This window comes from Alternaria hordeiaustralica, assembly GCF_023758085.1.
Source record: "Alternaria hordeiaustralica strain BMP 2776 chromosome Unknown scaffold_2, whole genome shotgun sequence".
Taxonomy (NCBI): Eukaryota; Fungi; Ascomycota; class Dothideomycetes; order Pleosporales; family Pleosporaceae; genus Alternaria; species Alternaria hordeiaustralica.
Genome location: NW_026056774.1, coordinates 1,364,397 through 1,378,568, shown reverse-complemented (window position 1 = coordinate 1,378,568; position 14,172 = coordinate 1,364,397). Strand labels below are relative to the sequence as shown.

Genomic DNA, 14,172 nt, shown 5'->3' with positions numbered 1-14,172 from the left:
GCCAATGCCAAGATCGAGATCAGCAAGGCCAACTTCGTTTCAGCCACGCTTGGAGCCCGGATTCAGACTCTGCAAAGCAACTTGCAGCTATTTCCGCCAACAAGCGCTATCAAATGCGCTCCGCCGTTCCGACTTGGATTGGCGATGCGACACAAGGAGTGCTCGCGACGTTGCACCGCGGGGCCGTAACCAGCCGCGCCTCTGTGGTCCCCTCCGTTATCTAGGCGGATTGGAGAACCGCATTGGATTCTTGTGGGGTGGCATGCCTGTGGTACAACAGTCCACGATCCGTGGGTTCAATATTTCCTAGGCACAGCTTCACGCATCCAGCGAACAGCCTAGACGGACCATGGTAGCGCTTGTTTCCGGCTTGGCGCGTTCTCAGAGGGCATTGCACACGACGACGAGGTGCACCAGCGTGCGACGGTCCGTTTGCTCAGCGTTGCTCAGCATCGTCGGCGCGAGCCAAGACAAAGGGCGAAGATGATAAAGATGAGAGCTGGGGGCTCCAACGACATGAGGCCAGGTCGCTGCCGCGAATTCCGTCTTTGGTCTGAGCGGCGTCTGGAAGAGAGTTGCGCTGGGACCGCCCACGCGAGCCGTGATTGGCCGTCCCCGTCTTGAGATGCTCTGCCCAGCCCCAATGCCGAGCCTTGGGGATGAAAGCCAAGCCCAAGACCTTCTCCCAAGGTCTTGAGAGCGTAATTGTATGTAACAAGAGTCTTGCCTCTCCTGAGGGAAGTCTCCGCCTCTTCTATAACATGCCCGGCACCTCATCGACTTCGCATGTCTCAAAGGGTCGTCTGATGCCCGTCAACCAGTGACGTCGACTACCAATTGCCGGCAATGGAATCCCAGCGTCCGCCGGTGTCATGTTCGGCCACTCCCCCCCAGCAGAGCCAACCGCTGCACCAGCTATCAACCAACACATCGCCCGACGAGTACAACTACGCATACAACGAGAAGGAGCCATACCAGCGACAACAGACCATCCGCATAGACCGTCACAGCAAGTCGAGTTTTGGCCGTGGCCATGATTCCGTCATCTCGCACCCGTTCTCGCCAAAGGCATCCTCTGCGCCAAGCCCCTGCAGCAGCATCTCCTCGATCGGCCAACAACGCAACTCAACAGCAGAGATCCGATACTCCAGCAGATCAGAGATAGAACGAGGAAGCATACAATATCCACAACAAGCGCATCTTGATCCCGAGAAGCATGGCTACGGTTCGTCGCAAGGCCGCCGATCTCCAAACCGTGTGTCTGCGGCTGGACCAGACGGCGATGCGATCGTCTACGACAAAGGTGCCTACCATGAGAAAGGCCCAGAGGAGAAGGCATGGCAATTACTGGTATGTGTTCTACTTTCTCGAAGCCTTATGGAGCGTGGCTAACAAAATGCAGTTTTGGCTTTGCGGCCCCTGTGCTTTCCTCTCCGGCGCCATCGCTCTCTGGACGATCTTCGCCCTCCTGATCTCACTCGCACTAGCACCATTGCGATTCTGCACCAAACGCCCATCATTCTCGGAACAAATCACAGCCTTCCTCGCACCAGCGCTGAACTTGCAGCTACACCTCGTCTATTCCCACGACTCAACGACTGGTTACAGCGCGCCCATGCTCGTCGTCATTCACCTGTTTTCACCAATCGTCGCATTCGGTGTCGCAATCGCCGCATGGACCGCTGCAGGATTCTGGTTTTTCTCGTTGATATTAGGAGACCCTGGAGGTCACGACGGACACAACGATGGCAAAGAGAGCATCGTCGGCGTACGGAACTGGTGGGAACGATGGCTCTCAAGGGGACTGCGAGAGACGCATGTTTGAAGAGAAGGCTATTGCTACGACGACGAGTTTTTGTTTTTACCGTTCGCTCAGTGATGGGACGAGCGATGTTTAAGCGGCATATACCATGGCGTACTTTTGTTTTAGGGGCATCGGACATGAAGGACTGCTGATCTGGGATGACAGCACGGCGTTATTGGGCCTCTCTGTGTAAGAGTAGGAGAGCAAACGGAGCTCGACATGATATACCCCATTTTCCTCGAATACCACAACATCTCTACAACATCTCTCGCACATGTTACTCGCAATTGACAGCTTACCTCGTACGAAACACTTTACATCGTTACATTTCCAAGCAGGTTACCCGCGCTTCCAAGCCACTACCCACGCCTTACCAAGGAGTCCAGGCGCAAACTCACCCGTACTCAGCCCCTCGGCCCCTCCAATGCTTCGAGCAACGCCACACGCGTCCAAGACGCATGGCATCCAGAGAGCGGAAATCCAGTTGCCCCGACCGCCCGATCCAATCTAATTGCAAGCCACACATGGGGATTGAGCATGTTGACAGCCCAATGCTTACCGCCGCTCCGCCCATTCCGCTACATGTGTTTCGACACGTTATCTGCTCACCGCAACGTAGACTTGTTCTTGCGGCAGACTTGCCGTCCAAGACTCGTGCCAATAATGCCCAGGTTCCGCCGCGGATACGCTGGATACGCTGTTTGCGCTATGGGGCTCCGCTCGGGCTTGGGGTTGGGGAAGAAGGAAGGGGTGGGAAAAGCAAGGGCGGTGGTGGAATGTGAGAGGGTGTAAACAGAGCACGTGTTTGGGGAGTGTCATTGAAGGTCTTGCGGAGGCTTATGAGCTATGAATCTCCTAATATAAGCCTGCCCTTCGTCTACATCGTCTTTCCCATCACCGAGTAGACACGCGCATTCCTCATGTTTAGTAACTCATACGACCAACCCACCTTACACACAAACCAGGTATCCCCATCACAACCGCCAAGCCCAACACCAACACGCAATGCACCAAGAACCCCAAGCAGTCGTTCGTAATAATCCTCTCGTGATGAGCGGAATAATCTCGTACCCAGGCGCATCCATACGTAAGAAAGCCAAGACGTATTACGGTGGGGTTTCGCCGAGTGAGAGACCCACGGACAGATGTGGTTTCATGTGGTTGCGCGTCGCTGGCGCGTTCGTTTTACGACTCTGAGTATGAATGTGTGTGCAGTATAGTGAAGGCAAAGGAAAGAAGTGGCCGGGTACAAGACGGGTATGTCGGCTTGATAGCACTCTTAGGTAGCTAGGATAGACTTTGTGGGTGTGGCGCGTATGTCCTGCCCATCCCCCGATTCCCAATTCTTGGGAACGGACAGGCTGGGTGATGAGTGCCACAGTGGTAGATCGTCAGCTCTCTCGGGTAGAGTTGCGATCATTGTACATGACCCCATACTGCAGTCTGGCAATATCAGACCGATTGCTTGGAAGTTAGGTGATGAGCAAGATGCTCGAGGGAAAGTTCCGCGCGGAAAAAGGGCCGAGGAGATGAAGCTATCTTTCTCGGTCCTTTTCCCTTTCCTTCTGCGAGCTGCGTTTGCGTTCGTTGCCAATGTGAAACCGGGATGCCCATCTGACGTGTGTCTGGGCATGCGGATAGCACGGCTTGCGCTGTTTATGCGATGGGTGTGATCGTCGTTGTGTTAGGTGAGGGTGCGGCGCGTGGTGTTCAGGAGCGCTGGATACATAGGGACGGTATGTTGATCGTGTATTCATGTTTGAGAAAGTATTTGTATTCATCGAGTTGAGCTTGCGCTGGGGTTTTGATGCGCAATTGTAGATTCGTGTTCGTATTTATCGTGCTCGTGACGTACTCTCCTACGATCTAGATATTCTTAACAAAAACATTAGGGCATTAGACATAACAGTAACGTATGTGTACAGAAAAAGGAATGTATGGTACAAGAAGAGGAAGAGGCGGAGAACGCGGCGTTCCGTCCGCGTTCATACCAAAGCTTTGGCTTTGGTGTGGAACTTGTGTGCGGGTCGTGAGACGGTATGTGTAAGGTCTCTGCTGTCGCAGTGCGATTCGAATGGCTTATTGGCGATACGAAAGGACACATTCGTATACAACTGATCGTGTAATGCTGACGAATGTTGCTTTGCTTCGTCATCTTGCTCCTGTCAGTGGCGGCGTGATGTGTGGTCGTGCTATCATCTCCGGGTAGGGGAACTTCAATCGTTCCCGCTCGAATGTACTTGTCGTATAGTAATCTGACTCTTCATCTTCTTATGGCCTCTGCCCCGCATAGTCTCTCTCGCCATGCAATTCTTGAGGCACTGTTCTACAATCGAAGGGTCGCTGTCGAGAAACTGCTCGTTCAAGAACCAGCTCGAGCTCCTCTGTACGGACAGCCGCAAGCAACTCCTCTCACTCCCGATTTGCTTCTGGAAGTAATGATCGAGGAAGGCGTAGGAATCGTCAAAAGTCTTGTAGCAGCTGTTGCATGCAAAGGTCGCTTTGTCGTTGGTCGCCATCGTGTCGAGCGCAATGTGCGAGGTGAAGAGTATACATCTGGATGCGGGTAGTCCAGAGTGTGCGGCCACGGAGATGCATGCATCACAGTGCGGGCATATCTCGCGGTCGTCGTGTTTATCGTGTGGGAAAGCTTTCTTGGCGCGTAGTGTGCTCGATTTGGACTCTTTGAGGTCTTTCCGCAGGTTGTCTGCGAATGGACAGAACTCTACTTTGAAACGTGGAGGGGGCAGAACGGGCGATAGGATTGGCGATTCGAGACGTGCGTATTGTTCGCGCAGGGCAGTAAGGCAGGCGCGACGGACGCTTTTGGCGGTCGTAATTATGTTGTCAATGGGTATCGTTGGTGTCGAAGAGAAAACGCTGTCGTAAAGTGGTTGTCTGATTTCGTATTGGATTCGTAGGAGTTGTGCTGAGAGGATGGTGTTGCATTTTGCTACACATGGTCAGTCTCTATCATCTCGGGGTTGAACCGCGTACTTACTGTCGCCTTCCTCGAATCGTGCCCCAAATCTTGTTTTTCCTTGCTCCATGATCCTTTGGATCTGTCCCCCTAGGCGTAGAGCTTTGCCAACAGCATCGTCGCGGTTCTTCGTGCCGAGACATAACCATTTGGAACGCGTGCGACGATGCCGCGCCTGCCACTGCTCGTACGCTTCATGCGCATCCTGGAATTCGCGATCGATATCCCATAGCGTAAGAGACCCATGTGTCGATTTCTCCCACGAGACAGCCATGTTAGACATTACACCAGAAAAATACGCGTATAGAATCGCAAAAACAAACAAACAAGAGGAAGCGGGGAAAGCAGGCGAGCGACGAAGGTGAGTTTCAGAAGGGAACAACTATCCTTAAAGCAGGAAGAGGTCTACCGTATGGGGAAATATCTCCAAACCGCACGATCTCGATTAAGACGCAGAAACCTGAAAACGCAAGGGCATTGAGAAAACAGAGTCCACAAGCTTGCGGGTGCTGCGCTGGCTTTACATACAGCTGCGAGATCCTGCGTCATGTCACCCGCAGGTACCAGGGCCACCGCATAGGGAGGCTCGCAGGCGTGGAAATTAACTGCATATCCATTGCCGTGGCTGTGTGGCGGGTCTGGGCGATATTGAAGGATTGAAGAAGCGAAAGTTGCTCCGGCACCTCATCCTCCTTTCCCAATGGTACGCAAGCTGCTATGCACCGCCAACCAGGAACGACAGGTCCATGTGGGAACATGCTGGTCCGTGAAATTCAGAGAAGGGAACTATAGCTGGTAATCATATCGCGGGTGCCGAGGATCGTGATGAAGATGCAGGGGCAGCAGCAATGATCCCTCGCGCCATGGTCCGAGCACTCCCGTATCCTCCGATTAAGGACGCCTTATTCGAGTCGTGGCACGCTACGGTAATGACAATCACCGCCGCATTGAATTGGCCTTTGATATGGTCGTGAGTGTTGTTCATGCGAGCGGCGTGTCGTCGCCTGTCAGCCTATCGCCGGTGTTATTGAGTGAAGCTTCGCTACCAGGGTTGCGCCGGATTGAACCCCACGTCTCTCGTCGTGTCGTGCCCCACCATGGAGATCCTCGAGCTTCATTCCTGCTTGCTGGCTTCCTCTGTTGATTGATAGTCATACTACATCTTACAACAATGTCTACCGGCCACTCACACGAAGGCGCGTCGCATTCGCATTCGCACGAGGCTGCGGATCACGGCCACACGCATGAGATCCTCGATGGGCCGGGGAGCTACCTGGGCCGCGAGCTGCCCATCATCGAGGGAAGAGACTGGGAAGACCGGTCCTTCACTATCGGAATTGGAGGGTATGATGGACCCCGTGTGACACATAGATGTCAATATACTGCTCGGCCGACTTGATGCAGGGTTGGCATGGCAAGATGTACTATATCCTCAAGATACTGACCAGCCTAGACCGGTAGGCTCGGGCAAGACAGCCCTCATGCTAGCCCTCTGCAAACACCTCCGAACACGCTTCTCCATAGCCGCGGTAACAAACGACATCTTCACGCGAGAAGACTGCGAGTTTCTCACCAAGAACAATGCCTTGCCCGCGTAAGAGCAACCACAATACACACATTGCCGGAGCATGTTTGACGCGACTATAGTGAGCGCATCGTCGCTGTCGAGACTGGAGGCTGCCCCCATGCCGCTGTCCGCGAGGACATCTCCGTCAACCTCATGACGCTCACCAACTTGCACCAAAAGTTCAACACGGACCTCCTGCTCATCGAGTCAGGCGGCGACAACCTCGCTGCGAACTACTCGCGCGAACTCGCCGACTTCATCATCTACGTTATCGATGTCTCCGGTGGTGACAAGATCCCCAGGAAGGGTGGTCCGGGTATCACGCAATCAGACCTGCTGGTTGTCAACAAGATCGATCTTGCTGAAGCGGTCGGTGCGGATCTGGGTGTCATGGAGCGGGATAGCAGGAGGATGCGTGAGGGTGGGCCGACTATCTTTGCGGTTGTCAAGAGGGATCAGGGTGTGGATGCTATTGTGGACTTGATTCTGTCTGCGTGGAAGGCTTCTGGTGCTACGCAGGCCAGGAAGGAGAAGTTCGAGCCTACGTTGATGGAAGAAAAGTAAAACGACAACGAAGAAGCCACAGTGTGTTCCGAGCAAACTCAGTCATGGCTCACGCGTGTTCGCAGACATGATGTTTATTGCAGAACGTGAACGCTACGAATTACAGACTATAAGCAATTATATACTGGGGAACCTTACAACTTGGCACCACCCTCTATATCTACACTTCCCTTGAGCAAGTCCCAATCCGCCATGGTGAATACAACGTATCCATCATCACCGTCACTCTTGCCCTTGCCAGATCCAAGAGCGGCCGGGTGCCAGTACATGGTATCGTATTCCGCCTCTTCCTTTCCTTGCTCCTTCGCCTCCTTATCCGCCCTCTCCATAAGCCTCCTCAGATCAATACCGTCGTTTCTCAGCGGAACCTTGTTCTGCTTATTGTTGTGCATCGTAGTCTGCTGTTTCTGTATCCTCAAGAAGACAGGCACTGCGTATTTCGGCAGCTTCTCCTTCGCGTGAGCAAGGAGCGCGTTGAAGTTGAACGAGTCGAGATGTGCGGGGTCGATGTAGATGGCTGCACAGCCTGCGCGGCCGTCGTAGCCAGGCACTTCGACACCATAGACGTTTGCTTCTTGAATTCCGGGGAAAGAGCCAAGTGCCTCGCTGACTTCGGCTGTGCTCACGTTCTCCGACTTCCAGCGGAAGGTGTCGCCGAGGCGGTCCATGAAGAACCAGCGGCCGTCGGCGTCGCGGCGGAGAGCGTCGCCTGTACGGTAATACAAGTCGCCTTTCCTGAAAACATTGCGTTCGAAGCGTTTCTCAGTAGCATCCGGGTTGTTCCAGTAGCCGACAAAGGCTTGCTCGCTCGGCATCTGTACGAGGATCTCACTGCCCTCCTCGTAGGACTTGCGTTTGCAGAATCCGGTCTTAGGATCGCGCAAGAGGTCTCCGGTTACGAAATCGATCTCGACTGGGACGTAAGTGTTATGGGAGCGCCAGCGCTCGATGATACCCTGGTGTCCAACTGAAGTTGCTGTGAAAGGCCCACGCGAGCCATTGAAAAGCGCCATGACGCCCTCTGTGCTGTTGAAGAACTCGCCGACGATCTCGATGCCGAAGCGATCGACAAAGCGCTGCCATACATCGGGACGAAGACCATTGCCGAACATGGCTCTAACATTGTGTTTCCGGTCGAGGTCGCTAGGAGGGGCGTTGAGAAGGTAACGAGCTGTCTCTCCTACGTAGACAATGGCGGTAGATCTCGAATCGCGTACGTCGGTCCAGAATTTCGATGTAGAGAACTTGGTGCCGATACAGCATGTAAGGCCGGTGACCATGCAGACGAGTGCCGTCGTGCCTCCCGTACCGTGGTATAGCGGCATGCAAACATACCACCTATCGCCGTTCGGTCCTGTTTTTAGTCCCATAGCACCCACACGCTGTGTCAAACCAACGGCTCTTTGCGTCTCGAAGGGGCAAGCTTTCGGGTGTCCAGTTGTGCCACTGTTGTAGTTAGCATTGTCCTCTTCACAGCACAGCGGCGGTAACTAACCTTGTATAGAACAGGAAGAGCGGGAACTTTCCATTCATGCCCGCCCTAAGCTCATCCTCAGGCTTAGTAGGTTCCAGCCTCGATATCTCTCCCTTCAACCCGGTGTCCAAGACCAGTACAGTCATGCCCAGCTCGCTCTCCAACCTCTCCCTGACAGCTTCGATGCGGTCTCTGCACTCCTGGTCTTCATCCACAAGCAGCACCTTGGCGCCGCTGACTTTCAAGCAGTGCACCAGCGCATCGCCTGCGAGGTTGTAGTTGATCCACGCCGGCGCGCTTCCTATGCTCCAGCTACCCAGATGTGCAAAGAGGAACTCCGGCCGGTTCATCATGTACATGGCAAAGAGCTGCCCGGGAACGACTCCATTCTGGCGGAGGTATTGGCCGTATCGGCAGGCGTTCGCGTAGGTTTCGGCCCAGGTGTAGCAGCCGGTTCGGGACCAGATGCATTCTTCGGTCGAGGGCAGGCGGTGTACTTGGGCTTCGAATTGGTACCACAGAGATTGGCCTCTGCCTTGTGCTGTTGTCTTGTTAGAACGTGGGTGGTAGGAGGCATACGCAGCTTCGGCTTACCATTCTTCTCGAGATCGCGCGCGGCAGCTTTCAGGACGCGTTGGCCTTTGAGGTCTTTGGTGATGTGGTATTTGGCGTCGATGTAGGCTGCAGCGGCAGTAACGCCTGCGATTGCGCCTGCTACAGCTTGAGGTGCTTCAAAGCTTCGTTAACCAACATGTACGACGACGGTTGTGTAGAGATGGTCGGGAGCTGGATGGGACGACAAGCGCGCCACGGCCGCTACTTGAGATGGGAACACGCACCGATCGGAAGAGCCATGATGAGATCTTTCTTGTATGTCTTTGAATGAAGAATGTACGTGAAAGATGCGCAGAGAAACAATGAAGGTAAATGTCGCGACAGAAATGCGCCGAAGTCTGCCCAATGCTTCTAGATAACCTGCGACATGGCCATCCGCAACGTGATCAATTGCCGACATGCCCTCGGCCTCCCAACCGCCGTTCTACGCCAATGCACGCGGCTGGCGGCCCCAGAGTACCTAACCCCACGTGTTGAGCCCCACACCTACCCGTAACTCTACTCTGCAACCTTCATTGCGATGACTTCGGACCTTTTCCACATTGGCCATGGATTAAAACGTTGGCGATGATTGATCCGCCTGGGCACAGGATAGCTGGCGCAGCCATGCCTATATTTAGGAATTTCGAGGCTGCTAACAACACACCCACAGTCACAGTTTGGGAAGAAGAGTTATTCTGTCCTACGTTATATTGTTTCGTGTCGACATTACCGGTATTTACACTAGAGCTTCGCCTCAGAACTCCTAGCGAAATGAGCATTCTACCTACATTACCGCAGCTCTTCCATTAAACTCACATATGCTTGTGGAAGAAATCCAACACCATCTTGTATCCGCGCTCGTACTCCTTCCTGACCTTCTCCTGCGAAAGGTCACTGCGCGCCGCCATCCAGCCGTGGATCTGGTCTGGGAACCACTCAACCACGTGAGGAACCTTGATGCCTTCCTGCCACTTCTTGACGTCATCCTTTGACTCGTCGCCTGATGGAAGCATGATGTAGGGAATCTTGATGCCGGGGGCGTCGTCGCCAGCAACCATGGCGGGGTGGCATGCTGCTGCGACCTTGAACTTTGTGCCTTCCATGGAAGACAAGTTGACAATCTGTACAGTGTTAGGAGATACGTCGTAGGTGATCTGGCTAGCTCTTCCGTACCTTTCCGCCCCAGCAGAAGCCAATGATAGCCCACTTCTCAATTCCGTACTTCTGAGTGAGTTCATCGACAATCTTCGGGATGCGCGGCAACGTCTTTGGCGGCGCAGCCTGCGACTGGAAGAACTCGCCCATCTTCTGCTCCTTCTCCTTGGTGTCCGGGGGCATCCAGGAGATGTCGGCTGGCTTGCCCTCGAAGAAGTCGGGCATGAAGACCTGGTACTTCTGGTTGTCGGTGTAAGCCAAGATATCAGCACCTTGGAGTGTTTGGTTGAAGAATCCAAAGATGTCGTAGACGACTAGGATTCCTTGTTTTGCGTCCTTGGGGCCGGTTTGATCTGTTGGAAGTTAATTGCGGTCCCTGGTGATGTCGTGCTGGGACGTACAAGTCTTCAGTCCGTCTGCCTCAATGTAATCGCCCTTGGGTTGGTAGCCCTCGCTGACTACAGCGGGTGTGTTGCAGCATGCCTGCGACTGTGTGGATTCTGTCGACATCGTTGCGGTCTGTTGTTTGGAGATGGCGGATAGCCCTTGTTTACGTGGAAGCGTTGTTGGGCGGAGTGTAAAGAAACGTGGTGCCGCAATTGAAAATCCTCGTAAGTTCTGAGGTAAGATTCGAGCAATTGGAGATTGAAGAAGTGAAGTTGTTCGAGCAATGACGCGCATTATGAGTTGCTAAGGTATTTGTCAAACTGTCAACGACGGTTGGGTGGGGAACTGAGCACCGCGGCTACCCCACCATGATGTCACCAACAGCGTGCTCTTGCCCGAGACGATGAACATCGCATATCATCTGGAAATAACTAGAAGACTACATGCAATCATACAACAAAGACTCAAGACACCGAACCCTCCATCAAGTCCATCAATCGGAGTCGCGATTAGGATTCAACCGGCAATTCCAACAGTCTCCCGAAATCGTACCTTCTACGTCACCCTTCCACCCGCAGGCACGACTTCGACAAAGGTGGTGATATTGACCGCCATGATCTCCGTCACGATCCTGCTGTAGGATAATTTGACCTTGCCAGGATTCCACTTCTCGTTCAGCGTCTTGCCTACGAGCGAGACATCGCTCGATTTCATAGAGTATGTCACCTCGGCAGGATCGGTTCGATAGACTATCGACGAGGTCGGCGCTTTCCTTCGTAGTGTTCGGCTTGTCTCAGTTGAGCGGCCCAAAGCCTTTTCCTGGTCTCCTCATCAGGCGCCCGAGGCATCATCTCAACGTTCACAATGATGTGACCATCATCGGTCCTTCTTGGCAAGGCGCGCCTGTAGAACAACATCGTTTCCGACCAAGGCTCGGCGGCCATTACGCGCTGGGCTTTCTTGAGTTCGGCCAGATGCTCATTGAGATAGGCATGTACTTCGGTAACAAATTGCCTCAATGTGATGTGCTTCCCGTCTTCGTTCTCGATGATTAGAGGAGGTGGGGGTCGATAGCCGTCCTCCTCAGGGCTAGAATCGTACGAGAGGTCGAACTTTTCGAGACATTCGCGGCTGTTCACCTCGATGCGGCTCAGTCCAGGCTCGCTAATCTCTTCGTTCGCATAGGGGTGGTCGATCAGCGGGACAATCTTTTCTTCGTCTTTGGACCCCACCACAATCTCAATATCGTGCCAGCCGGTCAACAGATTCCATCGTAGCCGGCACAGGAGGTCCAGGCGGATGCAGTCGTTCACCAATTGAGAAGGCATGACAGCGTAAGTTGACGTGAGGCCGAGGAATGTGCCAGGAAGGATTTTGCAAATTGGGGGGTGAAAGGTGAATGCTGAAGGTATCATGAGAATGTGGCGTACTCCAATAAAATACATGAGTTCCAAGACCGCTAGGGATTTACCCGGGCCTAACTGGATTGGCTATCTAAGCATCCAAGTTCAGCTTCTCTAGCAAGGTGTCTATCTTTCCCAGCAAGATTTGATAATTCATCGCATCCTGAGCAAACTCATCACCAACTTCCTCGCCGTCTAAATTCCTAATCACACCAGCAGCAATCTGTTGCTCAACCGCCGCGATGTTCTCGTCCTGCTGTACACTGTCGGGTACACTGTCTTCTAATGCGAGATCGCCCATTGTGTCAACGAGATCTCCCTCGGTACTAGCTTGCATGGCTGCGTTCTCATCCATCATCTCATCCAGCCCGCTGTCTTCGAAGCGAAGCCTGAATCGTTCCGAGAGGTAGTAGCGAATATCGTCGACAAGTTCGACAGTGTCAGTCTCCTGACGTGCCTTGACGCGATTCGCAGATTCTTGCACCAGCTCTGCAAACTCAGGTTGGTCGATGTAGTGTTCCAGTCGATAGGCGATGTATCGCGCAGCAAATTCTTCGAGGCGTTGCACCCTTGTATCCCACCCGGCTCGAATAACTTCGTAAATATCCACGGCCTCATCGGCATCTGTAGCTCCCCGTGGGTTGTCTGACTCGACTGCTGAGGTTGCGCCATTGCCTAGCGCAGAGATGATGATGGCGGCGCGCTGCTTGAGCTTCTCGATGAAGAGCTGATCTGCAGCGAAGAGCACGTCGATGGCAATATCGAGTCCGAAGTCGGCGCGCTCGGTGTACATAAAGGTGAGTATGGTTTCCAGGACGGCTGGCGAGCAGTCAATGGTTACAATCTGCAAATGCGGTGTATCTTGTGCTTCTTTGAACTGCGAGCTGAACATGGTCAGGAAATATTCGGAGCGCAATAGCATAGCTCGATGCGCAGGGAAAATGGTCGATTTACGGGACGCTCGTTGGCGGGACGGCGACCTCGAACGTGAGCGACCTGATCCGACAGGTATGCCTAGAAGAGGCCCCGGTGTGCTTCGCACAGGCGGCGTAGATGACTCCGACGGCCCTGGTGACCGATCTGTGCCATCGGAGTCTTGGTCCTCGTCATCGTCATCGGCGCGCAGTAATATATCGGCGAAGATGGAGTTTTCCCGGTCCCATTGTATACTGTCCACTTTTGCGGTGTCTACGACTCTTTTATGCCGGAGGACGTTGTTCTTGAACCAGCCCTCTAGCTGATCTCTGCCGCGTTCTAATTCTTCTGCTCTTCGCTGGCGTAATAATCTTCGATCGGAGACTTCTGTTATATCTTCAAACAAGCGTTCTATCTCCAGCTGCTTGCCAATCTTGTCTATGCCTTTCAACACAACCAGCTCCTGCTCGTCACTCAAACCATGTAACGCTCTCCGTATCGAGACTTCCTGGAAGTACAAATACTGCAACGCCACACCTAGCGATTCGGCGGGTATAGTATTGGGAAGTTTCCACGACGTTGTGTTCGGCGCTGTCTCGAGCTTCTTCGCAAAGTAGGGCGATCGTGCGGCGAGGAGGAATTTGTGGAGGTGGAACTCTTGGCCGAAGGCTGTTATTGTGATGTCTGTTGTCTTGGGCGACGGTCGCGTGAGAAGCGAGGTAATATGTGCTGCCAGCGGTTGTAAGGGATTCGAGGATTTCGCATAGTCGTAGGATAGCAGTAGGTTACGTATACGGTCGTTGAGCGCGTTGTATAGACATCTCTCGCCTTGAAACGTGTCGCGTTCGCAGAGTGCACCGTTCTCGAGGAGCAGGCGTATGACTTCGTAGTGACCGCATAGACTGGCCTTCAGCGGTCAGCGCTCTGAATTGAATAGCGAATTGTTTAGATTTGATTGAAGTCGGAGATTGTCTTACTAAGATAAGTGGGGTGTAATCAAACCTGTCTCTGGCGTTGATGTTTACCCCCGTCGATATCATTTCCTGGCAAACCTTCAAGTCTCCCCGCCGGCATGCTTCACAGAAGACCCTGAAATCCTCACTCGTGTCTAGCGGATTCTCTTCCTTGAGCTGGCCCGAGGAAATCGCCTGAGCTTCGGTCGCGAGGGCGGCCTCGATCTCGTACTTCTTCTTGACGTCCATGGCTGTGGCGAGAGGGAGAGGTCCTCAGTAACGGCGACATGGTGGAGGTGAAAGTGACTATTGCTCTGCGATGACGAGTGGCGGCGGAGATCGGCGTGACTATCGATAAGGGCAGTGACAGGGG

The 14,172-nt window shown here is 53.5% G+C and overlaps 7 protein-coding genes across 7 annotated transcripts; 2 read left to right on the top strand and 5 right to left on the bottom strand.

Moving 5' to 3' along the window:
- Positions 1-846: 846 nt before the first annotated feature.
- Positions 847-1,825, top strand: J4E84_001924 (uncharacterized protein; the record flags this gene model as incomplete). Its single annotated transcript, XM_049384553.1, has 2 exons — positions 847-1,350; positions 1,403-1,825. 2 exons carry the CDS (start codon positions 847-849, stop codon positions 1,823-1,825), a joined length of 927 nt encoding a protein of 308 aa, XP_049247909.1.
- A 2,195-nt stretch (positions 1,826-4,020) lies between these two features.
- J4E84_001923 (uncharacterized protein) lies at positions 4,021-5,058 on the bottom strand (the record flags this gene model as incomplete). The annotated part of the gene is made up of 2 exons (XM_049384552.1): positions 4,021-4,757; positions 4,806-5,058. 2 exons carry the CDS (start codon positions 5,056-5,058, stop codon positions 4,021-4,023), a joined length of 990 nt encoding a protein of 329 aa, XP_049247908.1.
- An 897-nt stretch (positions 5,059-5,955) lies between these two features.
- Positions 5,956-6,915, top strand: J4E84_001922 (uncharacterized protein; the record flags this gene model as incomplete). The annotated part of the gene is made up of 3 exons (XM_049384551.1): positions 5,956-6,128; positions 6,238-6,378; positions 6,432-6,915. 3 exons carry the CDS (start codon positions 5,956-5,958, stop codon positions 6,913-6,915), a joined length of 798 nt encoding a protein of 265 aa, XP_049247907.1.
- Positions 6,916-7,049: 134 nt separating this feature from the next.
- On the bottom strand, positions 7,050-9,244 carry J4E84_001921 (putative NRPS-like protein biosynthetic cluster; the record flags this gene model as incomplete). The annotated part of the gene is made up of 4 exons (XM_049384550.1): positions 7,050-8,361; positions 8,411-8,930; positions 8,984-9,088; positions 9,229-9,244. 4 exons carry the CDS (start codon positions 9,242-9,244, stop codon positions 7,050-7,052), a joined length of 1,953 nt encoding a protein of 650 aa, XP_049247906.1.
- A 554-nt stretch (positions 9,245-9,798) lies between these two features.
- On the bottom strand, positions 9,799-10,651 carry J4E84_001920 (uncharacterized protein; the record flags this gene model as incomplete). The annotated part of the gene is made up of 3 exons (XM_049384549.1): positions 9,799-10,107; positions 10,160-10,494; positions 10,543-10,651. The coding sequence occupies 3 exons, from the start codon at positions 10,649-10,651 to the stop codon at positions 9,799-9,801; spliced, it is 753 nt and encodes a 250-aa protein (XP_049247905.1).
- A 626-nt stretch (positions 10,652-11,277) lies between these two features.
- Positions 11,278-11,856, bottom strand: J4E84_001919 (uncharacterized protein; the record flags this gene model as incomplete). Its single annotated transcript, XM_049384548.1, has 1 exon — positions 11,278-11,856. One exon carries the CDS (start codon positions 11,854-11,856, stop codon positions 11,278-11,280), a length of 579 nt encoding a protein of 192 aa, XP_049247904.1.
- A 166-nt stretch (positions 11,857-12,022) lies between these two features.
- On the bottom strand, positions 12,023-14,048 carry J4E84_001918 (uncharacterized protein; the record flags this gene model as incomplete). The annotated part of the gene is made up of 2 exons (XM_049384547.1): positions 12,023-13,753; positions 13,824-14,048. 2 exons carry the CDS (start codon positions 14,046-14,048, stop codon positions 12,023-12,025), a joined length of 1,956 nt encoding a protein of 651 aa, XP_049247903.1.
- Positions 14,049-14,172: the final 124 nt, after the last annotated feature.